Source organism: Tachyglossus aculeatus, chromosome 3, assembly GCF_015852505.1.
Source record: "Tachyglossus aculeatus isolate mTacAcu1 chromosome 3, mTacAcu1.pri, whole genome shotgun sequence".
NCBI classification, from domain to species: Eukaryota; Metazoa; Chordata; class Mammalia; order Monotremata; family Tachyglossidae; genus Tachyglossus; species Tachyglossus aculeatus.
The window spans coordinates 87,746,259-87,768,088 of NC_052068.1; the positions used below are offsets into that span (position 1 = coordinate 87,746,259).

Below are 21,830 nucleotides of genomic sequence, written 5' to 3' on the forward strand. Positions count from 1 at the left end.
GCTCTGCACATGGGAAGTTCTCAATAAAAATGATTGATTGACTGAAGCTGATTTAGTCCTTCCCACAGGGCACTGTTTCAGCCTAAGCCTCGCTACTGAAAACAATCCACCAATCCCGAGCTCCCTACCAAGTGTGATTTTGGCATTAGTGCACGGGCTAGATGAGCACTGTGCCTGGGGGACTACAGCAGCTATTTCAAACCCAAATCAGGGAGAGGGACAACAAAACACTTCAGAGCCCAGAACTGACTTCTCTCCATTACCTAGGCCATCACCACTAAGCCCTGCCCAATGGGAGAACAGTCCAAACCAGTCCCAAATCCCAATTAGGAAAGTCTTACCCTTCTCGGTCTATGTGTGGGAGGGGGTGTTTAGGAGCATTTCGGAGTTTTCGGTGGAATTGGGTAAAGTCCAGTTTCTCTGGCTGTAAATCCCACGTCGCTCCACTGAACAGTAAGGTGGGAGGGAGTAAGAGTGAGAAAGAGAAAGTGACACCCAAGGTAACCCAAATGAATCATTCAGTAAATTCTGATGGAATGGGAGCTGGAGCCTGGATCTTAGGTGGTTGGGGCAGGGCAGGGGAGTCTGGGAGAGGAGGGGGAAGGAAATGTATTTGGGGGACACTGGTGCTCCCCAATGGCCTAGAAGGGAATGGACTGAAGCAGACACAGGGCTTCTAGGATTATGACTCCTCTCACGCCCTGGGAGTATAGCTCCTCTCGGCCAGGGGGGCCATTTAGAAGGCAGGGAGGAGAAGGCATGGACTGCATGAACCATTCACCAGTAACCCAGTTAAGATTCCTGGGTTAAATTATTCAATTTCCATCACTGTTCCCAACTAGACTTCCCCAGAGCACTGACAAACTGAACCAATCACCTGGCATCTTTTCCCAGAAGGCTCCAAGGCCACCAATTTTACCATCAGTCACTGGAGAGCAAGAAGAAGGAAGTAGTTCTTGTCTCCCCTGCTCAGATGGGACTAGGGGGTGGGAGCAGAGCAGGAAAAAAATGACTAAGAAGTTGGCCTGAGTGATTCAGGCCTTCACCCTCTAAAGAGGGCCACTTATGTTGGGAAAGGAAAGGAGATGAACTTACCTGAAGGAGTCATAGGTATTTGCTGCCCAGATATCAGTACCCAGCATGTCCAGAGACTTGTCTTTGTTGCCATTCTAAAAGAGAGGTGGGGTGGGAAATTATTCATCTCTCTAAACATTGATAACATGCCAATTACACTCTCTGCCAGTGGGGCTGTAATGAGACCCTCCTAGGCAGTACATTTAACTGACTCCTGGGGTCACTGTCCCGATCCACCTGTAAATCCAACTTCGATACCCTCTGCCATTTTCCCCAAAGAAAAAGGAAAGATTGATTCCTTCTCCTGGAGAGTGAGGCTTCACCCCTAATGAAAGGACTAGCCAAACACACTGCCCCTGATGGACCATCCATGGCTCTGACTCAGGGCTCTCAATACAGCGTACTGCATCTAGTGGGTGCTCAACAAATACTACTACTATTACTAGACTGCAACCATTTTTAATTCCTTCTGGCAGACAAGTATGGAGTATATCCCAAATACAAACTTAGTTTTTTTCAACGTGTTTTCTCTCCACGGTAAAATCAGTAAGATTATCAGTAAGATTACTACTCCTTTCTTCTGACTGGTTACCTTCCCACCTTCTCCAGGAAACCTCCCCTATTACTTCACAGTAACAATGATTATGGCATTTTTTATGGTATTTGTTAAGTGCTTACTATATGCCAGATACTGTACTGAGCTCTGGGGTAGGTACAAGGTAATCAGGTTGGACACAGTTCCTGTCCCACATTGGATTCACAGTCTTAATTCCCATTTTACAGATGAGGTAACAGGAACAGATGAGTGAAATGAGTTGACCAAGGTCAGACAGCAGACAAGTGGTGGAGTCAGGATTAGAACCCAGATCCTTCTGACTCCAGGTCCGTGCTCTATCCACCATGCTGCTTCTCACATGCTACGCACTGGGACAGAGATCAGGCTTTCAGGTTGGACCTAATTCCAGTCCCACATGGGGATCACAATCCATTTTATCCCTAATTTACAGATGAAGAAACTGAGATACAGAGAGGGTGGTAAGCTCCTTTTGGGCAGCAAACATGTTAACCAACTCTGTTGTAGTGTACTCTCCCAAGTGCCTCGTACAGTGCTCTGCACCCAGAAAGTGCTTAATACACATGACTGACTGATTAAAATGACTTGCCCAAGGTCACCCAGGAGACCAGTGGTAGAGTTAGAACTAGAAGCCAGATTCTCTGTCTCCTAGTTCTGGGCTCTTTCCACCAGGCCAAGCTGCTTCCCATCTCCTAGAGGCACCAATCCAAAAGTCAACCTTAGAACTAACGTATTTCAAACCCATCTTCGGTATTTATGTACATATATATCTTTGAGAATGTATTTATCTCATTCATCCTGACATTATCTGTATTTCTTCCCATTTTATCCTTGGTTCCTGATCTTTTTCCATAGGCCCTCCCAGGCCTTCTTTCATCTGCCCCTCCCCCTTTCTCTTCTGATAGTTTTAGATGTGTTTTGTGATGCTCTGTCAGGATTCCTCACCCAACACTTAGAATGAATGGTATTTGTTAAGTGCTTACTATGTGCCAGGCACTGTACTAAGTGCTAGGGTAGATGGAAGCTAATTGGACTGCACAGAGTCCTTGTCCCACATAGGGCTTACGGTCTTAATCCACTTTACAGATGAGCTAACTGAGGCTCAGATAAGTTAAGTAACTTGCCCAAGATCATTCAACAGACAAGTGGCGGGGCAGGATTAGAACCCAGGTCCTCTGACTCTCGGGCCTGTGCTCTATCCACTAGGCCATGCTGCTTCTCTGTTACATACTTTACTCTGACCCCTTGGCAGCCTGCCTTCACACTTCCAGTCAAAAGGGCTTTGCAAACCCTTTTGATCCAGCTCCCTACTGTCCCTGGGGCTGCAGAAGAAATCAAAGAAATGGTTAAGGTGGAAAGTTGACTTTGTCCAGGGGAAGGAAAGGAAGATGATGGGTATTTGAGCTCATTCCACAGCTTGGAATTCCAGCAGTGTTCTCCTGCACCATTTGCAAAGTTTTGGCTGTCTGGCTTCATTCGTTTGGGGCCTTATTTATTCTCCTTATTTTCCCCAAAAGGAATGAATGACAGGAGTTTGTAACCATGTTCTCCCCATTTCCTCCCTCCCACTAATTCCAAATGGGAACTGATTCACTGACTAAAAAGTACAGCACTGGGGTGATTTCCAGTTTTGAGTGGAAAAAATTCTGGTCAGATCAGGAACCAGAAGGGCAGGAAAGTCAAAATGAGAAAGAACATTTGCTAGCCTGAGAGATTCTAGTAGAGAAGGAAGCAGTGAAGAAACAGAACAATTATAAAAGTATGTAGGAATGAAGAGAATAGTAAGAGAGAAAGCTACTAAGGTTACTGCAACATGGATTAGTGTCTGGGGATATATTAAGTCCATATGCTTGCCTACGAACTGAAGGCCCAATCGCCCACTCCAGTTGCTGAAGTTCCCCAAAAGGCTACAGGCAGAGACAGAGCAACAAAGTTTTGATTTCCCTGACCTCAGCCTACCTTCAGCAAGGTACCTACAATTCATCTCTGGTTGATCTAGGGATTGAGGTTGTGGTGGTGCTAGAAAAGCCTGGGAAAGCCAGAATTGGCCTAGCTGAGGTTGGAGAAAAAGAAACCATGAAGTTGAAATTCTACTTCGAGAGATGTAGACAAGCTGGCAAATTTGCCAAATATACGATAGGTAAAAGAGTAAGACAGCAGATACAGATGGGAAAAATGGCAAGCAACAATTTAAATAAATATTACTCTGAAGTCAACAGATACACCTACAAATGCTAAGGGTCTTGGTGGTGGCATGCCCAGGAAAGTACCGACAGCTTTAAAGCACTCTCCTTCCACAACCTAGCCCACACATTTTGTTCCTCTAATCTAACCTTCTCACTGTATCTTGACCTTCTCTATATCCCCACTGACCTCTCGCCCACGTCCTGCCTCTGGTCTGGAAAGCCTTCCCTCTTCACATCTGATAGACTCTCCCCACCTTTAAAGCCTCACTGAAGATACACCAAGAGGCCTTCCCTGACTAAATCCTCCTTTCCTTTTCTTCCACTCCCTTCTGCATCACCCTGATTTGCTCCCTTTATCCATCCCCCATCCCAGCCCAACAGCACTTATGTATATATCTGGAATTTTATTTATATTAATGACCGTCTCCCCCTCTAGACTGTAAGCTCACTGTGGGCAGGGAAAGGTCTATCAACGTTATTATATTGTACTACCACAAGCACAGTGCTCTGCACACAGTAAGTGCTCAATTGACTAACTGAAGGTGGGGAGTTAGTCCAGGGAATGCCTCTTGGAGGTTCTGGTGGGGAAGGACACAGAATTTTTGACTGAATAGCTAAACAACCCACCTAACACAGCCACCGTAATTCCAACATGACGGTGGTCCATTAAAAAAAAATTCCACACATCAATTTTCTTCATGATAAAAATATACTCTTGAAGGAGGAGGGCGGTAATGGGGTACAGAACACTATGGGTAAATTGTCACAGCTGTGCCCTCCTTGGTTTCCGCAACTCAATCCAGGAAGCTGACAGATGGAGGGTGGGGAGGGCTACCCACTACCCTCCTTGTGGGGGAAGGTCAGGCTTACTTCAGCAGGGCCTTGAAAAATGGTGTCAGATTGGCAGGGAGGAAATGGGGTCTGAGGGCACCTAAGCTTTTCTTTGTCCACTGCATTTGTCTACTAGCTTTGTATATTCTCAGATAATCAGGCGATGCCATCTCCAGGAATATGAGAAATGGCACCACTTGACATCCAACTAACCCCCAAAACTCCATTCTGAGAGAGAGTGTGGACTCTGGGTGGAGATCTGATCGGGGACCTGAGAATCTAAGACTTCTAATAGCTAGTCTCTTTTTTTAAAAATGGTGCTTGCTAAGCACTTACTATGTGCCAGGCACTGTTCTAATTGCTGTGGTAGCTAATCAGATTGGACACAGTCCATGTTCCACATAGGGCTCCCAGTCTTAATCCCCATTTTACAGATGAGGTAACAGGCACAGAGAAGTTATGTGACTTGCCTAAGGTCATACAGCAGACAAGTGGCAAAGCCAGGGTTGGAAGCCAGGTCCGTCCAATTCCCAGGCCCATGCTCTATACACTAGGTCATGCTACTTCTCTAAGTAGAGTCTTCTCTACTAAAATACTTGTCCACCCCAAGAGCTCAGAAAACCATGGAGATATCACTATCAATGGTATTTATTAAACCCTTATTATGTGCAGAGCACTATATTAATAATAATGGAAATTGTTAAATGCTTACTATGTGCCAAGCACTGTTCTGAGCATTGGAGCAGATAAAAGTTAATCAGATTGGACACTGCCCCTGTACTACATGGGGCGTACAGTCTAAGTAGGAAGGAGTAGGACTTAACCATTATTTTATAGATGAGGTAACTGAAGCACAGAAAAGTCAAGTGACTTGTCCAAGGTCACAGAGAAGACAAGTGGCAGAGCTGGAATCAGAACCCAGGACCTCTGATTCCCAATCATGCTCACTTGGAAGAGGATAATACAACAAAATTAGGAGATGTGTTCCCTGCTCTTAATGAGTTTACAGTCTAGAGATCTGGCTTGCAATCAGGCCGTGGCCTCTGTCTGACAACTGAGCCATCCTAAGTCAGGGTATGCCTAGTGTGAATTTCCTTGGGCTTCCTCTTTCTCTATTCTCTATTGCACAAACTCAACTATGACAGGAAAGCAAGAATGAGGAAATTCCTAAGGAGCACACAGGCCCCCTTTAAGCACTCTACCAACAAACAGTATTTTCAAGACTCTTCAGAGCTGCAGTGTTGTCCATCTGGGTGATGGGGCAGTTTTAGCATGCTTTTCTAGCTGTCAGATGTGGTGTCTTCCCCCTTTCTTCACAAGTCTGCTTAATAAAGAACAAGTCCACGCAAACGGCCTGTGCTCTTGACTGTTTTTAGGTGCTAATGACCACATAGATAACTCTGACTACCACATCAGTGACTCAGCTATTTCCAGGTGACATAAAAACATAATTTCAGGTCACATCAGTGGTCCATCCGGGCCTGTATCGACCCAGAGTGTGGCAGCAGGATCACTGGCCAAACCATGTGATCAATCGATAGCATTTAATTAACAGTTACTAATAAGTTGAGAGGAGCATCTGTAACCTTGCCTCCCGGCATGCTCTCAAACCCCAGCAACTGCAGCATTGCGGCTGAAGATTTCTCTGCCCATCCAAGGAGGTGCTCTGTGCTCCAGGCATGAGCTGCTGCTGTGCCTCCTCAGCTCTTCTCTTCCATCGCTGTTGAGCGAAATGCGCTTCCTGTGTGCTCTTGGCTGCCTCCACATAGCTGAGCAACTCTCTGCTTGTTCCCGGCATGCTTTGTGTACACCAAGCTGGGTACAAAACTGCAGCTGTGCCTCCTCAGCCCCTCTTCACCTCCAGCCAAGCAAAACATCTGGTAACTGCAGCCTTGCCTCCCGGCACCCACTCAGCCCCCTGCCACTGACAACTGCCTTCCCTCCCCACGATCGCCACTAGCTTCCTTCTCTACCATGGAGGAAACCCCATCCCGTCCTGCTTCTACTACCCCAGTGGGAACGAGAACAGCTCCCACAGCATGAGACCTCACAGAAGCCTGGGAAGGCTCATATAGCCACTGCTGTGGGCTGAGTCGTGAGGAGAAATTCTGCTCCACTGACCACAGCTCCCAGCTGACTTTTGTTTTTATTTTGGGTATTGCGTCTTTTTCCCTGTCCCTTATGCTGTTCTAATGCTTTAGTGTTTCTTTGCTCCCAAGGTTTCCATCTCTAGACTGTAAGCTCGTTTTAGTCAGGGAATGCGTCTATTTATTGTTGTACTGTACTCTCCCAAGCGCTTTGTACAGTGCTTTGCACACAATAAGCACTCAATAAATATGATTGAATGAATGAATGGTCTCCTGCCCACCTACAGTCTTTGTACTGCACGGGGTTCACAGTTTTAGTCCCCATTTTACAGATGAGGTAACAGACACAGAGAAGTGAAGTGACTTGACCAAGGTCAGAGAGCAAACAAGTGGCAGATCCAGGATTAGAACCCAGGCCCTTCTGACTCTATCCACTAAACCACATTGCTTCCCAAAAGGCAGGCTCTGGGCTTTACGTTGTACACTATTTTCTAGTCTGAAGAAGCTCCGCCCTGCCCTATTCCACAGCCAGACTTCCTTTAGATGGGATTGGATTTCAGACTACTAACCCATGTGTTTCAGTTAATCAGCAAAGCTGTGTTACAAGAAGTCTCAGCTCTGAGGCTACAGAAGTTCACCATATGTACATTAAGTTCCCTAGGGGAGTTTGGGGTCACAGCCACTGCCTACCTAATGCCCATTAATCCTCTTCATTTTCCTCTCAACAGCCTTCTCCTTTGTACTTTGCTAATGGCATTTTTCTGGCCCTGAACTACCTTTTAAGACCAACAGTATGCTTATGTGTTTGGGTTTGCCTTCCCTCATTCAACTGTGAGGGCAACATCTTTGGTCACTTGGTAATTTCCCTCAGAATCTTAGAACAATGCTCGGCACATAGTAAACGCTTAAAAATACCACTATTATTAAGGGCACATTAGGCTGGGCATGGAGTTATGTTCTAAGAGCTGGGGTAGATACATGATAATCAGGTTGGACACAGTTCCTGTCCTGCATGGGCTTACAGTCTAAGCAGGAGGGAGAATAGTTATTGAGTCCCCATTTCACAGATGAGGAAGCTGAGGCACAGAGAAGTTAAATGATTTAACCAGGGTCACCCAGAAGGCACATGGTGGATCTGGGAATAGAACCTAGGTCCCCTCTGGCTCCCAGACCCGTGATCTTTTCACTAGGTCACAATGCTTCCCATTATTAAGTCTCCCTCCCTCCTATTTCCCCTATACATGCTGGGCATTACCTTTTCCCATACTTGTTCTGCCTGACTTGGACCCTTCCTGCCATTCACTGAAATTTCCTTATAATGAGAAGTCAAGCGGAGATCACCACCACTAGGAGACCAAATGTTTGGTGGCCAGACCCTAGAACAGTAGGAAGCCAAGAGCGAAGGAGGCTGAGGGTCTCGATACCCAAGTTTTCATGCTGGCCTCACCATTAACCCACTGGGTAGCAGCAGGTGGGTAGTTTCACCTCTCCAGGCCTCTTTAAAATGGGGAGAATGAAAGGCCCTCCCCCTCTGCCCTAATCTCTTCCCCCCCCAGAGGTGTGCACACTAACAGATGTAGAAAGGTCTTCGAGAAAAGGAAGTTCGGGAGAAACTGAATGTGAGGCAAGTAGTTTTCCAAATTCCTGTCAAAATATGCCTTAGAGGCACTGACCAAAAAATTATCCCATGGTTTTGGCAGGCAGCCATAATGTTTGATCTCCATTTCCTGATTTAATTCTGAATCTCCTTCAGAAGTAATCCCTATGACACTTGGCTTCCATCCCAGAAGCTAAAAGGAAGGAAATGATTGCACAGTTTTTCAATATTTGATGGTACAGCATCATAACTTCTTTGGAGAGCTGTTGTGGGGAAGGACACTTCAGCACCGAAAAAACAGAGCCAACACTTGATTATTCAGGTGACTTGAAACACCTTTGAGAAGTTGCAGACAACGGAGAGAATACACAAATTTAACATTCATGAAGTTTCCCTCTGAAAGGCTAGAGTGAAGTTGTCAATGAGGACACCAGCACTGGTGAAGACCATTTTTAAAATGTCACACTGCAGAAGAAAATTCCAGATACTGCAAGGAAAACCCAATTACCTGACAGAGAATGCTTTCTGCTTCTTCAAGGAATGTAAGTTCTAAGACAGATAAACTCCATGTGGGCAGGGAACATGTCTACCAAATCTGTTGTATTGTACTCTCCCAAGCTCTCAGTATAGTCCTCTGCACACAGTGAGCACTCAATAAATAACACTGATGACTCCTGGGGAAGGCACATTAGAACCACAGCCACAGATCCCTTTCTGTAACAAATGTTTTCCAAAACCCCCCAAAAGTTTTCACCTCTCTTTCTAGTCTCAGAGCATTCACATCCTCTCATTTGTCCGACAATATCCCTGTGAAGGATAGAGCCACTATGAGACAACTGAGCAGAGCTGATCCTTATATATCTGCATGGCAAAAGTGGGATACTCTCCTTGCCCACAGAGCTTCTGTAGGCAATTTCCTAGCTTTAGAGAGAGACTGGAGTTAGGGAGCACTCAGAGAGCTGCTTTTAACCACACCCACACTATCCTCTTCACCAGAAAACAGCATGACCTAGTGGCTAGGGTCCGGGCCTGAGAATCAAAAGGGCCTGGGTTCTGATTCCAGCTCCACCACTTGTCTGCTGCATGACCTTGGGCAAGTCATTTTACTTCTCTGGGCCTCAGTTACTTCATCTGTAACATGGAGATTTAAGACTGAGCCCCATGTGGGACATGGACTGTGTCCAACTTGATTACTTTATATCGAACCCAGTGATCAGTGTCCTGACACATAGTAAGCACTTAAATATCATAAAAAAATCATTGCTTTTCTACAGACAACAGAACATAAAACTTCCATACAGTTTCCATGTGCTGGCAGCATCCAGGGTTCCCACATCCTGTTCCCGAAGAAAAAGCGGAAGAGGCTTCCCAGAACTTTCCACCCACCAGCATGGAAACTTCACCGATTCTGGCCTGTGGCCAGGTAGATTATCACAGCAGGAATCTGTGGGTCAAAACGGGCATCAAAGGGAGCTATGGTCAAATGCTGGGGTTGAGGGAATCAAAGTGCCCACTTAATATGTGTAGTTGCTGCCATTTATTTTCCTCAACCCCTTTCAATTCTGCTCTTCCTCTTGTCATTTCTCTGGGTCTTGGTTTGTCCTCCCTTTATGCTCTTTTGCCTCTTCCCACTCCAACTCTACTCTACCTGCTCTTTATTCCATCTCTTCATCCTAAACTCTGCCAACCATCTCTCTGTGCACGATACTGGAGTCCAGAGAGCCAGGCAATACGATATAAGTGAGGCACTCACACAGAGAAGAAGCGTGGCTCAGTGGAAAGAGCCCGGGCTTCGGCGAGATCAAATCCTGACTCTGCCAATGGTCAGCTGTGTGACTTTGGGCAAGTCACTTAACTTCTCTGGGCCTGTAAAATGTGGATTAAGACTGTGAGCCCCCCATGGGACAACTTGATCACCTTGTAACTACCCCAGCGCTTAAAACAGTGCTTTGCACATAGTAAGCGCTTAATAAATGCCATCATTATCATTATTATTATTATTATTCTGTTCCCCTTAATGGAGAGTCCCGCTGACTCAATTTCAGCCGTGTCCTTTTCAGGATACTTGGACAACTCTCAGTTAGCCATAGTAAAGGAGGCAGGATAACGAAGTCTGCAGATATTGCAAAAAGTCATTTTGTTCAATAATTTTAATTCCATTGCCCTCAAACTCCCATGGCTTAGTGGAAAAAGCCCAGGTCTGGGAGTGAGAGGACTTTGATTCTGATTATATCTCCACCATTTGCCTATGTGACCTTAGGCAAGTCATTTGATGTCTCTGTTCCTCAATTTCCACATCCATAAAACGGGAATTCACTACCTGTTCTCTCTCTCGGACTGCAGGCGCTGTGTGAGACAGGGATTGCGTCTGACCTGAATGTCTTATATTTACCCTAGCGTTTAGTACAGTGCTCATCACATACCAAGCGTTTGACAAATACTACAATGACTATGATTATTACTTTGCTTAGGGAGGAGCTCCTGGGGCAGGGGGGTGGGTGGCGGGGAACAGAGAACAACAAGCAGAAGGATGAGAAGGAAGGGAGGCCCTGAATGAACCTCAAATCCCTGAATAATCTGAAAATGAAACTAACCACCAATGTGAATTAAAAGGTGCAAGATGAATTAGGCCTTCCCCCAGGACAGCTGAAAGCTCTCCCCTCAGCAACCCACAAAATATGGATGGAATCTACTTTAAGTTTCCATCAACATCCTCACGGAACTTACACAATGGCAGAGGAGAGTCAAATGATGCCAGAGGGATCCTACCCTTGGCTAAGCTGCTCCTGCGCATCACCACTGTTCCATGCAATGAGCAGAGTTCTGGTGAGGAGCAGTATTAGCTCAGGGGCAGCCTGGGATGAACGCCCAGTGCCCAGACAAAAATCAGTCACTTCTACCCAAGCAAGTGGACTTACTCAAAACAGCCCCTCCTCACTGTTAGGCAGGGGCATCCAGGATCAAAGAAGAAAAAAGGATATTTAAGTGTTTACTATGTGCCAGGCACTGTACTAAACACTGGAGTAGATACAAGCTAATCAGGTTGGATACAGTCCATATCCCACAAAGGGCTCACAGGCTTTATTCCCATTTTACAGATGAGGTAACTGAGGCACACAAAAGTTCAATTACTTGCCCAAGTCCACATAGCAGGCAAGTGGAGAAGCTAATCCTAGAACCCAGGTCCTTCTAACTCCCAGGCCCATGCGCTATCCACTAGGACTTGCTGCTTCTCCCAACTGGATTACTGCATCAGCCTCCTCTCTGATCTCCCATCCTCCTGTCTCTCCCCGCTTCAGTCTATCCTTCACTCTGCTGCCCGGATTATCTTTGTACAGAAGCGCTCTGGGCATGTCACTTCCCTCCTCAAAAATCTCCAGTTGTTGCCTGGCAGCCTTCGAATCAAGCAAAAACTCCTCACTCTCGGTTTCAAGGCTCTCCATCACCTCGCCCCCTCCTACCTCACCTCCCTTCTCTCATGCTACAGCCCAGCCCACACACTCGGCTCCTCTGCCACTAACCTCCTCACTGTGCCTCGTTCTCGCCTGGCCCACGTTCTTCCTCTGGCCTGGAATGCCTTCCCTCCACACACTGGCCAAACTAGCTCTCTTCCTCCCTTCAAAGCCCTACTGAGAGCTCACCTCCTCCAGGAGGCTTTCCCAGACTGTCTCCCCTTTTTCATCCCCTCCTCTTTCTCCCCTACCCATCGCCCCCCCTCCCTCCCTCTGCCCTACCCTTTCCCTCCCCACAGCACTTGTATATATTTCTACAAATTTATTACTCTATTTTACTTGTACATATTTACTATATTTTATTAATAATGTGTATATGGCTATAATTCTATTTATTCTGATAGTACTGACACCTGTCTACTTGTTTTGTTGTCTGTCTCCCCCTTCTAAACTGAGAGCCCATTGTTGGGTAGGGTATGTTGCCGATTTGTACTTCCCAAGCTCTTAGTACAGTGCTCCGCACACAGTTAGCACTCAATAAATGACTGAATGAATGAAAGTAAGTGAAGAAAACAGCAAGGCAGGAGGGGATCGGGGGGGGGGGGGGGGCGGTGGGGGGTGTGTGTCTTTAGGATGGTATCAGAACTCTCACCTCCCCAACCCTAGAAGAACTACCTTTTTTCCCCATCTTGTGACTTTTTCTCCTTCCAATACCATCTCAACACTTTGCACCAGCCTGCCTGTTCTCTCGTACCAAAGCCATCTGGGGCTGTTAGGAGATTCTCCCAAGTGCTTAGAACAGTGTTCAGCACATAAGTGCTCATTGATGATGAAGTGGAGAGTAGAGCAAAGGTATACTGTAGAGAAGCAGCGTGGCTCAGTGGAAAGAGCACGGGCTTTGGATTCAGAGGTCATGGGTTCAAATCCCAGTCCCACCAATTGTCAGCTGTGTGACTCTGGGCAAGTCACTTAACTTCTCTGTGCCTCAGTTACCTCATCTGCAAAATGGGGAGTAAGACTGTGAGCCCCCCGTGGGACAACCTGATCACCTTGTAACCTCTCCAGTGCCTAGAACAGTGCTTTGCACATAGTAAGCGCTTAATAAATGCCATTATTATTATACGCAGTCTTGCCAATTCACTAGACTGTAAAACTCCTTGAGGGAGGAATTGGGCCTACCTACTCTACTGTAATGTACTCTCCCAAGTGCCTAGTGAATAGACCACAAACCTGGGAATCAGAAGGACCTAGGTTCTAATCCCATCTCCACCACTTGTCTGCTGTGTGACCTTGGGCAAGTCACTTCACTGGGCCTCAGTTACCTCATCTGTAAAATGGGGATTAGGACTGTGAGCAACATATGGGACAGGGATTGTGCCCAACCCAAGCACCCCAGTGCTTAGTACAGTACTTGGCACAATGTAAGCACTTAACAAATACCACAATTATTACTATTATTATTCTTATTATCCAGCCCCTGCCACATTTCCCAGAGCACCCGTTGGCCCTCACCCCCTCAGGGCCCTATCCACCCTGACACAGCCAGGATTATTTTGAACCTTAGGCTAGGGGCTGTCAGTGTGCCTTCAGTGGGATTTCCCCCTAGGATGGTCCCCTGGAAGCCCTCTAGTAGTGATCCTAATAATGGTAAAGAAAGTAACTATTAAGTCTTTAATAGTAGAAGGATATGGCAAAACAAAGCCTCAGACAAGACTGCACCCCAGCTGGAAACTAGGAGTCAATGGCTGCCTCTGGCCTGCAATGCCCTCCCGCTTCATATCCGACAGATGATCACTCTCTCCACCTTCAAAGCCTTATTAAAAGCACACAGCACAAATGTATGCATCCACAATTTATTTATATTATTGTCAGTTTCCCCCGGTAGACTGTAAGCTCACTGCAAGAGAACATGTTTAACAAATCTGATACACTGTACTCTCCCACACTCTTAGTACAGTGCTCTGCACACAGTAAGCACTCAATAAATACTATGGATTGATTGAGGACAGATGTGCATGGTGCAGAGCCATCAAGAACAGAGTGGCTTTCTGAGCAAAAGCTTCGAATGGAGAGACAAGGGGACAAAAAAGAAAACAGCACCAGGTGCTGCTAACACTATGTACAACAGCTGAACTAGGGACAACCTTTCTCTCTGGCTAAGATTGTGGATCCTGGCACTGGCCTTTTCAGCCACATACACACTGACAGGTGAACTTCGCTGTCAATTATTTCTACTTCAAATGCAAAGAAAAACTATAAATATATTCATTAACTGCTTAGTAAGTGCCAAGCAACTGCTTAGTATGTGCCACGCACTGTGCTAAGTGCTGGGGGTACAGACAAGATCAATCAATAGCATTCACTGAGTGCTTACTGTGTGCAGAGCACCGTATTAATAAAATTGAACAGAGTCCCTATCCCACACTGGGCTCATAGTCGTACTCCATCCTAATTCTCCTTGACATCTCCATTTCCACGGACATTGTGGACCACCCCTTTCACTTGTAAATACTATCTACCCTTGGTTTCAGTGACGTTGTCCTATTCTAGTTCTCCTATCTCACTGACCACTCCTCAGAAACACTCTCACAAGTAGCAGAATGAAGGGGAGAAGAATGACCTTTGAGAAGGAAATTTAAGGGTTGGGATTGAACTAGTGCCTCTTATTCGGAACTTCAGAACCAAAACGCCATCAGGAAAGCTACCCAAAATCCAATCCAGATGAAAGGCTTAAACCTCCAGCCTCCAGCCCCCCTTTTTTATAGTATTCATTAAGCACTATGTGCCAAGCACTGTTCTAAGCACTGGAATAGATACAAGTTAATCAGGTTGGACAGTCCCTAACCCACCTGGGGCTCACAGTCTAAGCAGGAGGATGTAGGAGGCCCAGAGAAGTTTAGTGCCTTGCAAAAGAGACCAGAGGCAGAGCTGGGATTAGAACTCGGGTCCTCTGATTCCCAGGTCCATGTTCTTTCCACTAGGCTACACTGCTTCTCCTTCTTGGCAGGAATCATGTCTACCAACTTTACTGTATTCTCCCAAGCATTTAGTATAGTGCTCTGCACGCAGTGAGTGCTCAGTAAATATCACTGATTGACAGAGAAAGGCATTAAAGGGTAAGGAAGAGTCACAAACACTGCTCAGGTGGAAACATAAATGAGCTTTTTCTCCTGTGTGGCAGCAACCAGTCTCTCTCCACCCTGGGCACACACTCACCCCTATCCTGTTCAAAGCCCAGACCTACGTCAGACTAAACCACCTTGACGTTCGCTAAAAGCTGCATGGTGTGGGCAATTGTCTGAGAAGAGTGATGCTGGGAACAGGATTTGAGGTAGCTACTGAGTTTACACCACCAGCCAAGAGAGCCTAGTTCAACTGTGGCCAAAGTCCTATGAAGGTCCCATGGAGGTGATGTGGAAAAACACATTTCTCTTTACCACAAACCCATCCAATTTTTCACTTGCCTTGGAATGAGGATTGATAAGAAATATGAGATGCTACCTCTGGGCTGTCCCTTGCGGAATCCAGTTCATTCATTCATTCAGTCATATTTATTGAGCACTTACTGTGAGCAGAGCACTGTATTAAGCGCTTGAGTACATACAACAATAAACAAACACATTCCCTGCTCATAATGAGTTTACAGTCTAGAGGGGGTTCAAGGCCCATTATGTAGTGGGGCTGAACACGTGGGCTTCATACAGAAAACAAGGAATGTGGGTAACACTTTCCATCCAACTCTTTAAAATGCTTCCCTTTTCTTTTCCCCTTGTTCCTTCGCTAGCACTTGATTCCCTTGTCAGTCCTCCCTCACGCTCATCTGTACACTTGTTTTCTCGCTGCATACATAATACCTCCAGAAGCATAAACTGTCTGGAATGAATCATCCGTTTCCTGAAGAGTTAGCACATTAAACCTGCTCTTCAGGTTTTCTGGATGCTTGCTGTTCCTCCCAGGCCGAGCACAGGAAGGCAGCTGGTGCAACTTTTGTCATTTACCCAAATGCCAAGAAAGGAGCAATGCAATGACACATTCCTTTTTCTGCAGCTGGGTTTTAATGTGGGTGGTTTTACTCTCCCTCCATCCTTCCCTGACTCTGAGCACAAGCTCCCTGATGATCCATCCCAGGGAGTAATCCAGCCCCCAGCGAGGATTTGGTCATTTGGATCCTCCCTCTAGACGATAAGATTATTTTAGGCAAAGAACTTGTCTACCAACTCTGTTGTACCATACTCTCCCAAGTGCTTAGTACTGTTAGCTTGTTATGGGCAAGGGACTTGTCTACCAACTTTATTATACTGTACTCTCTCAAGTGCTTAGTACAGTGCTCTGCACATGGTAGGCAATCAATCAATCAATGGTATTTATTGAGCACATAATATGTGCAGAATACTACACTAAGCTTCTGGGAGAGCACAATACAACAGTTAGTGGACATGTTCCCTGCCCATAATGAGCTTACAGTCTTGACAGGGAGATAGACATTAATATAAATTAATAAGCACTCAATAATTCCATTCATTCATTCAATAGTTTTTACTGAGCACTTACTGTGTGCAGAACACTGTACTGAGTGCTTGGGAAGTATGAGTCGGCTACATAGACAGACGGTCCCTACCCAACAACAGGACTGATTTCCACCTGCACCGGGAATCTAAGTCCACTGGGGGCTAGTAGTTGGGGATGGAAAGGTTACCAAGATCCACATCCCTTTCTTCTTATAATACTACTACTAGTACTACTAGTAATAATAATGGTATTTGTTACATGCTTGCTAAGTGCTGGAGTCAATACATAATAATCAGGTCAGGCAGTCCCCATCTCACTTGGGGTTCAATCTTTAAGTAGGAGGGAAAACAGATAGTTCATCCCCATTTTACAGATAAGGAAACTGAGGCCCAGAAAAGTTCAGTGACTTGCCCAAAGTCACATAGCCGGCAAGTGGGGAGAGCTAGGATTAGAACGGGAATAGAACTGGGATTCCCTTATCCTCACCCAGAGCCCTGTCGGGTTCAAGAACTGGAATAAGAATAAGGTCACTCCTTCCCTCCCTCCCACTTTGTTTTCCTCTTCCACTCCTGGGGCTTTTTTTTTTAATGGTACCTGTTAAGAATTTACTATATACCAGGACTGTACTAAGCACTGTACAAGCTAACCAGATTGGGCACACTCCATGTCCAACATGGGGCTCACAGTCTTCATCTCCATTTTACAGATGAGGAAACTGAGGCACAGAGAAGTTAACTGACTTGTCCAAGGCCACACAGCAGACAGGTGGCAGACCTGGGATTAGAACCCAGGTCCTTCTGACTCCTAGGCCCATGCTCTTTCCACTAGGCCACAGTGCTTCTTAAGCAGAGGACTGTACAAAATGCTTGGGAGAGTACAATATAACAGAGTTGGCAGACATGCTCCCTCCCACAAGAAACTTACAGTCTACAGGGTTCAAGTCAGATTTCCTGCTTTCCTCTGCTGGGCCACTCAAAAGAGGGAGGATTTTAAGGGGGCTGGTTTAGAGGGGTTAAGTGGTTCAAGCAGGAGATGGGAAGGGTCCAAACACCATTCTGCCCCTAGATGAGCTATGTGACACTGGTTAGGTGTCTGAGCCTTGGCTTTCCCATTGGTAAAAAGGGGTTAATAAAGGCTTCCCACCTGACAGGTGGGCCAAACAAAAAAAAAAAAAAGGTGAGATGAAGATTTAACACTGAAAATGTCAGCCAAGCATTCAGCAAACCAAAAAGCTAGATTCTCTTCTCTCCCATGCATTTAATCCCACAGTCTGCAAGCTCTCCATTTGCATTCTAAGGGTGAACCTGGTTCTGCAGAGGTCTAACAGAGCAAATAGTGTCATTTCCCAGCATACTGCAGGCCCCTGCCGGATAAGAGAATCTCAGCCTCAGAAAACATTGGAGAGCATTTTTTCTTCCTTCTTCCCAGAGCGAATTCACTACATTGAGAAACAACCAACAACTTTACAACCTCAAAAAAATTCTAATACTAAAATTCTAATACCTCCTCTTTATCTTGAGCCCCAACACCCCAGACACAAAGTGGAAATTTGAAATCAAGAGGTAATCCCCAAACATCCTCCTTCACCACACTCTTTTTGTCAGAGGGTTAATAAGTAGTGAAATTTAGGATAGGGAATTTCACCCTTTATCTTTGTTCTTGCAGGACTCTGGCCTACAAGAAGTCCAAGGCAGGCAGAAGAAAAAAAAAAAGAAATATCAAGAAGCTCAGATGATCCACACATTGAATAATCAACCACAAGTAACTGAGAGGTGGCTGAACTCAGAAAAGGTAAATATCTCAGCCCCCAAACCATACTTCAAAATGAGCACAGTGATTTAAAAAAGAAACAATAGTGCAAGTTAGCCAGTCATAATGGGAAAATTAAGGAATAAATCTCAAATTGGGAATTTTGAATGAGAAGCAGTGTGACCTACTGCAAAGAGCATGGGCGTGGAAGTCAGAGGACATGGATTCTAATCCTGACTCTGCCACTCATTTGCTATGTGACCTTGGGCAAGTCACTTCACTTCTCTGTGCCTCAGTTACCTCATCTGCGAAATGGGGATTAAGACTGAGCCCTAAGTAGGACAGGGACTGTGTCCCACTCAATTATCTTGTATCTTCTTCAGCACTATGTGCCAGACACTGCACTAAGCACTTAAATACCATTACCTGTCCCCTCCACAAAACAAAACCTTCACACACACAAAAAAAAAAGCTTTGAAAAGACATATATAGGTCCCTGGCCAACTCACCCTCAGAAACACATCCTTTCCTCAAGAGCCTTTGGTGTTTTCAACAGTGTCTAAGCCCCACACCCTGGTCTCTTTCACACCACGAAACGGACTGAAACAGCAGAAAGCACAAAGATCAGCAAGCCTAAATACAAAATAAAGTCTCCTTTCTTACCTGCTGGGAGAGGGCTTTCCCTCGGGAGGAGGAACAGCTGCCATCTAACTGCTCGCTGCAATCCGCCGTCCACTGCAATGGGGAACATAAAAGCACTAGTCAGACACATCTGCCAGCTGGGTCACATGAACCTCTCCATTTCCCCCTTCTTGCCCCAGCTCCTCCAAGAGCCTAAAGCTTTGATGCTGCAGAAAGAGCCAGGTGGAATGTTGTGTGTTAACTGATGCTTGGAAGTGGTCAGGCAAAATGAGCCACAAGAACTGTTCAAGAGAGAGAGAGAGAGAGTGTGTGTGTGTGTGTGTGCGCGCACACGCGCATATGTGGATTATTTTGAAGAAGTTGAATGAATCAGGTTGCAATTATCTCGGGAATTCACAGCTCCCAACACTGCATTCCTCTCCCCCTTGAAGTAGTTAGGTGTATGGCTCGGTGAGCAGGGAAATGTGGGGACTCGAAACCCACAATCATGGCACCCCAAAAATGGCCCCATGGCCTTGTGTACAAAACAAGACTATATCACTCCTTCTCTTGAACTAGAACACGGGAAAATAAGTAGGAATCAAAGCCAAAGTCCAAACTTGAACGTAGTGAATTCACTATTAAATTGTAAGGTAGGATCACAAGTAATATGGTTCCTGGAACACCATTAGACTGCCAACATAGCGGGCATGCTCTAGATTGTAAAATCGTTGTGGGCAGGGAAGGTGCCTGCTATATTGTTGTACTGCATTCTCCCAAATGTTTAGGCCATGCTCAATCAATCAATCGTATTTATTGAGCGCTTACTGTGTGCAGAGCACTGTACTAAGCGCTTGGGAAGTACAAGTTGGCAAGATATAGAGACAGTCCCTACCCAACAGTGGGCTCATAGTCTAAAAGGGGGAGACAGAGAACAAAACCAAACATACTAACAAAATAAAATAGAATAGATATGTACAAGTAAAATAAATAGAGTAATACATATGTACAAACATATATACAGGTGCTGTTGGGGAAGGAAGGAGGTAAGATGGGGGGATGGAGAGGGGGACAAGGGGGAGAGGAAGGAAGGGGCTCAGTCTGGGAAGGCCTCCTGGAGGAGGTGAGCTCTCAGTAGGGCCTTGAAGGGAGGAAGAGAGCTAGCTTGGCGGATGGGCAGAGGGAGGGCATTCCAGGCCCGGGGGATGACGTGGGCCGGGGGTCGATGTGGGGGACAGGCGAGAACGAGGCACGGTGAGGAGATTAGCAGCAGAGGAGCGGAGGTGCGGGCTGAGCTGTAGAAGGAGAGAAGGGAGGTGAGGTAGGAGGGGGAGAGGTGATGGACAGCCTTGAAGCCGAGGGTGAGGAGGGTGAGGGTGCTCCTTCTTAGTTGATTGTCTCTTCAATCTCAGTTGTCTTAGTGGATAACGTCTCTCAATCAGTGGCGTCAGTGCCCATGACCTAGTGGAAGATGTATTTCTTACTGCCAAGGAAGTCCTCCTGGAGGATATGTGCCTTCAATGAGGTTTTGAAGTTGGGGAGGATTAGAGGAGGGAGAACATTCGAGGCAGGATGTGGGTGATTCAGATGAGATCGAGGCCCTCTGCATTGTGAATTAGGGACGTATTTTACACCCTCCCCACTTCTGCCACCCCTCTCTGTGACCCTGGGCACTCCCTTATACTGAACAACCAATCATGGTATTTATTTAGCACTTACTATGTGCAGAGCACTGTACTAAGTGCTTGGGAGAGTACACTACAACAGAATTAGCAGACAGATCCCCTGTCCATAATGAGGTTAGTGTCTAGAGGGGGTGACAACACCCACCATTCACATGCCCTTCCTCTCCAGACTCCTCCCCCAAAATCGATTTCCCCAAGCTCTGTAGGACTAGTATTCTGGTCTGGGGCTGAATCAGATGAGACACAGACCCTACTCCACTTGGGACTGTAGTATGGTGGGGAGAAAGAATAGGTATTTAGTTTCCATTTTGCAGATGAGGAAGCTGAGGCAGGGAGCGACTGAATGACTTGCCCAGGGTCATCACCCAGCAGGTAAGCAACGGAACTGGGATTAGATCCCAGATGTCGTGATTCTCATTTTTACGCTCTTTTCACTAGTCTATGCTCTTTTACTCTGGCTCTAAGGTGAAAGGGTTGTGTTGGTGGTATGGAGGGGGCTGCCATGCTCACCCTGCTGTAGAGACCTGAGGATCTACCAACCTGTGGGTGGATTGAGTAAACACATCACAGTATGCATATATAATCCTTATCTTCCCTCCCAAACCCTGCCCTCTCCCTGACTTTCCCATCACTGTTGACAGCACTGCCATCCTTCCCGTCTCACAAGCCCACAACCTTGGTGTCATCCTCGACTCTGCTCTCTCGTTCACCCCTCACATCCAATCCGTCACCAAAACCTGCCGGTCTCACCTCCGCAACATCTCCAAGATCCGCCCTTTCCTCTCCATCCAAACCGCTACCGTGCTGGTTCAATCTCTCATCCTATCCCGACTGGATTACTGCATCAGCCTCCTCTCTGATCTCCCATCCTCCTGTCTCTCCCCACTTCAATCTATACTTCACGCTGCTGCCCATATCATCTTTGTGCAGAAACGCTCTGGGCATTTTACTCCCCTCCTCAAAAATATCCAGTGGCTACCAATCAACCTACGCATCAGGCAAAAACGCCTCCCTCTCAGCTTCAAGGCTCTCCATCACCTCGCCCCCTCCTACCTCACCTCCCTTCTTTCCTTCTCCAGCCCAGCCCGCACCCTCCGCTCACCTCCTCACTGTGCCTTGTTCTCACCCGTCCCGCCGTTGACCCCCGGCCCACATCCTCCCCTTGGCCTGGAATGCCCTCCCTCTGCATATCCGCCAAGCTAGCTCTCTTCCTCCCTTCAAAGCCCTCCTGAGAGCTCACCTCCTCCAGGAGGCCTTCCCAGACTAAGCCCCCTTTTTCCTCTCCTCCTCCCCATCCCCCCCACCATACCTCCTTCCCCTCCCCACAGCACCTGTAGATATTTTTGTACAGATTTATTACTCTATTTATTTTACTTGTACGTATTTACTGTTCTATTTATTTTATTTTGTTAATATGTGTTGTTTTGTTGTCTGTCTCCCCCTTCTAGACTGTGAGCCCACTGTT

General features: G+C 46.4%; 1 protein-coding gene across 3 annotated transcripts in view; it reads right to left on the reverse strand.

Annotated features, from left to right (window-relative positions):
- CTIF (cap binding complex dependent translation initiation factor) overlaps positions 1-21,830 on the reverse strand; it is a 385,876-nt gene that overhangs the window by 278,665 nt on the left and 85,381 nt on the right. For all 3 annotated transcript variants that reach the window (XM_038743775.1, XM_038743777.1, XM_038743774.1), the window contains exons 3-5: positions 18,723-18,794; positions 1,096-1,169; positions 342-446 (exon numbers count right to left, since the gene is read on the reverse strand). In XM_038743775.1, coding sequence (XP_038599703.1) covers positions 342-446; positions 1,096-1,169; positions 18,723-18,794 — 251 coding nt within the window. The remainder of the gene's footprint in view (positions 1-341; positions 447-1,095; positions 1,170-18,722; positions 18,795-21,830) is intronic.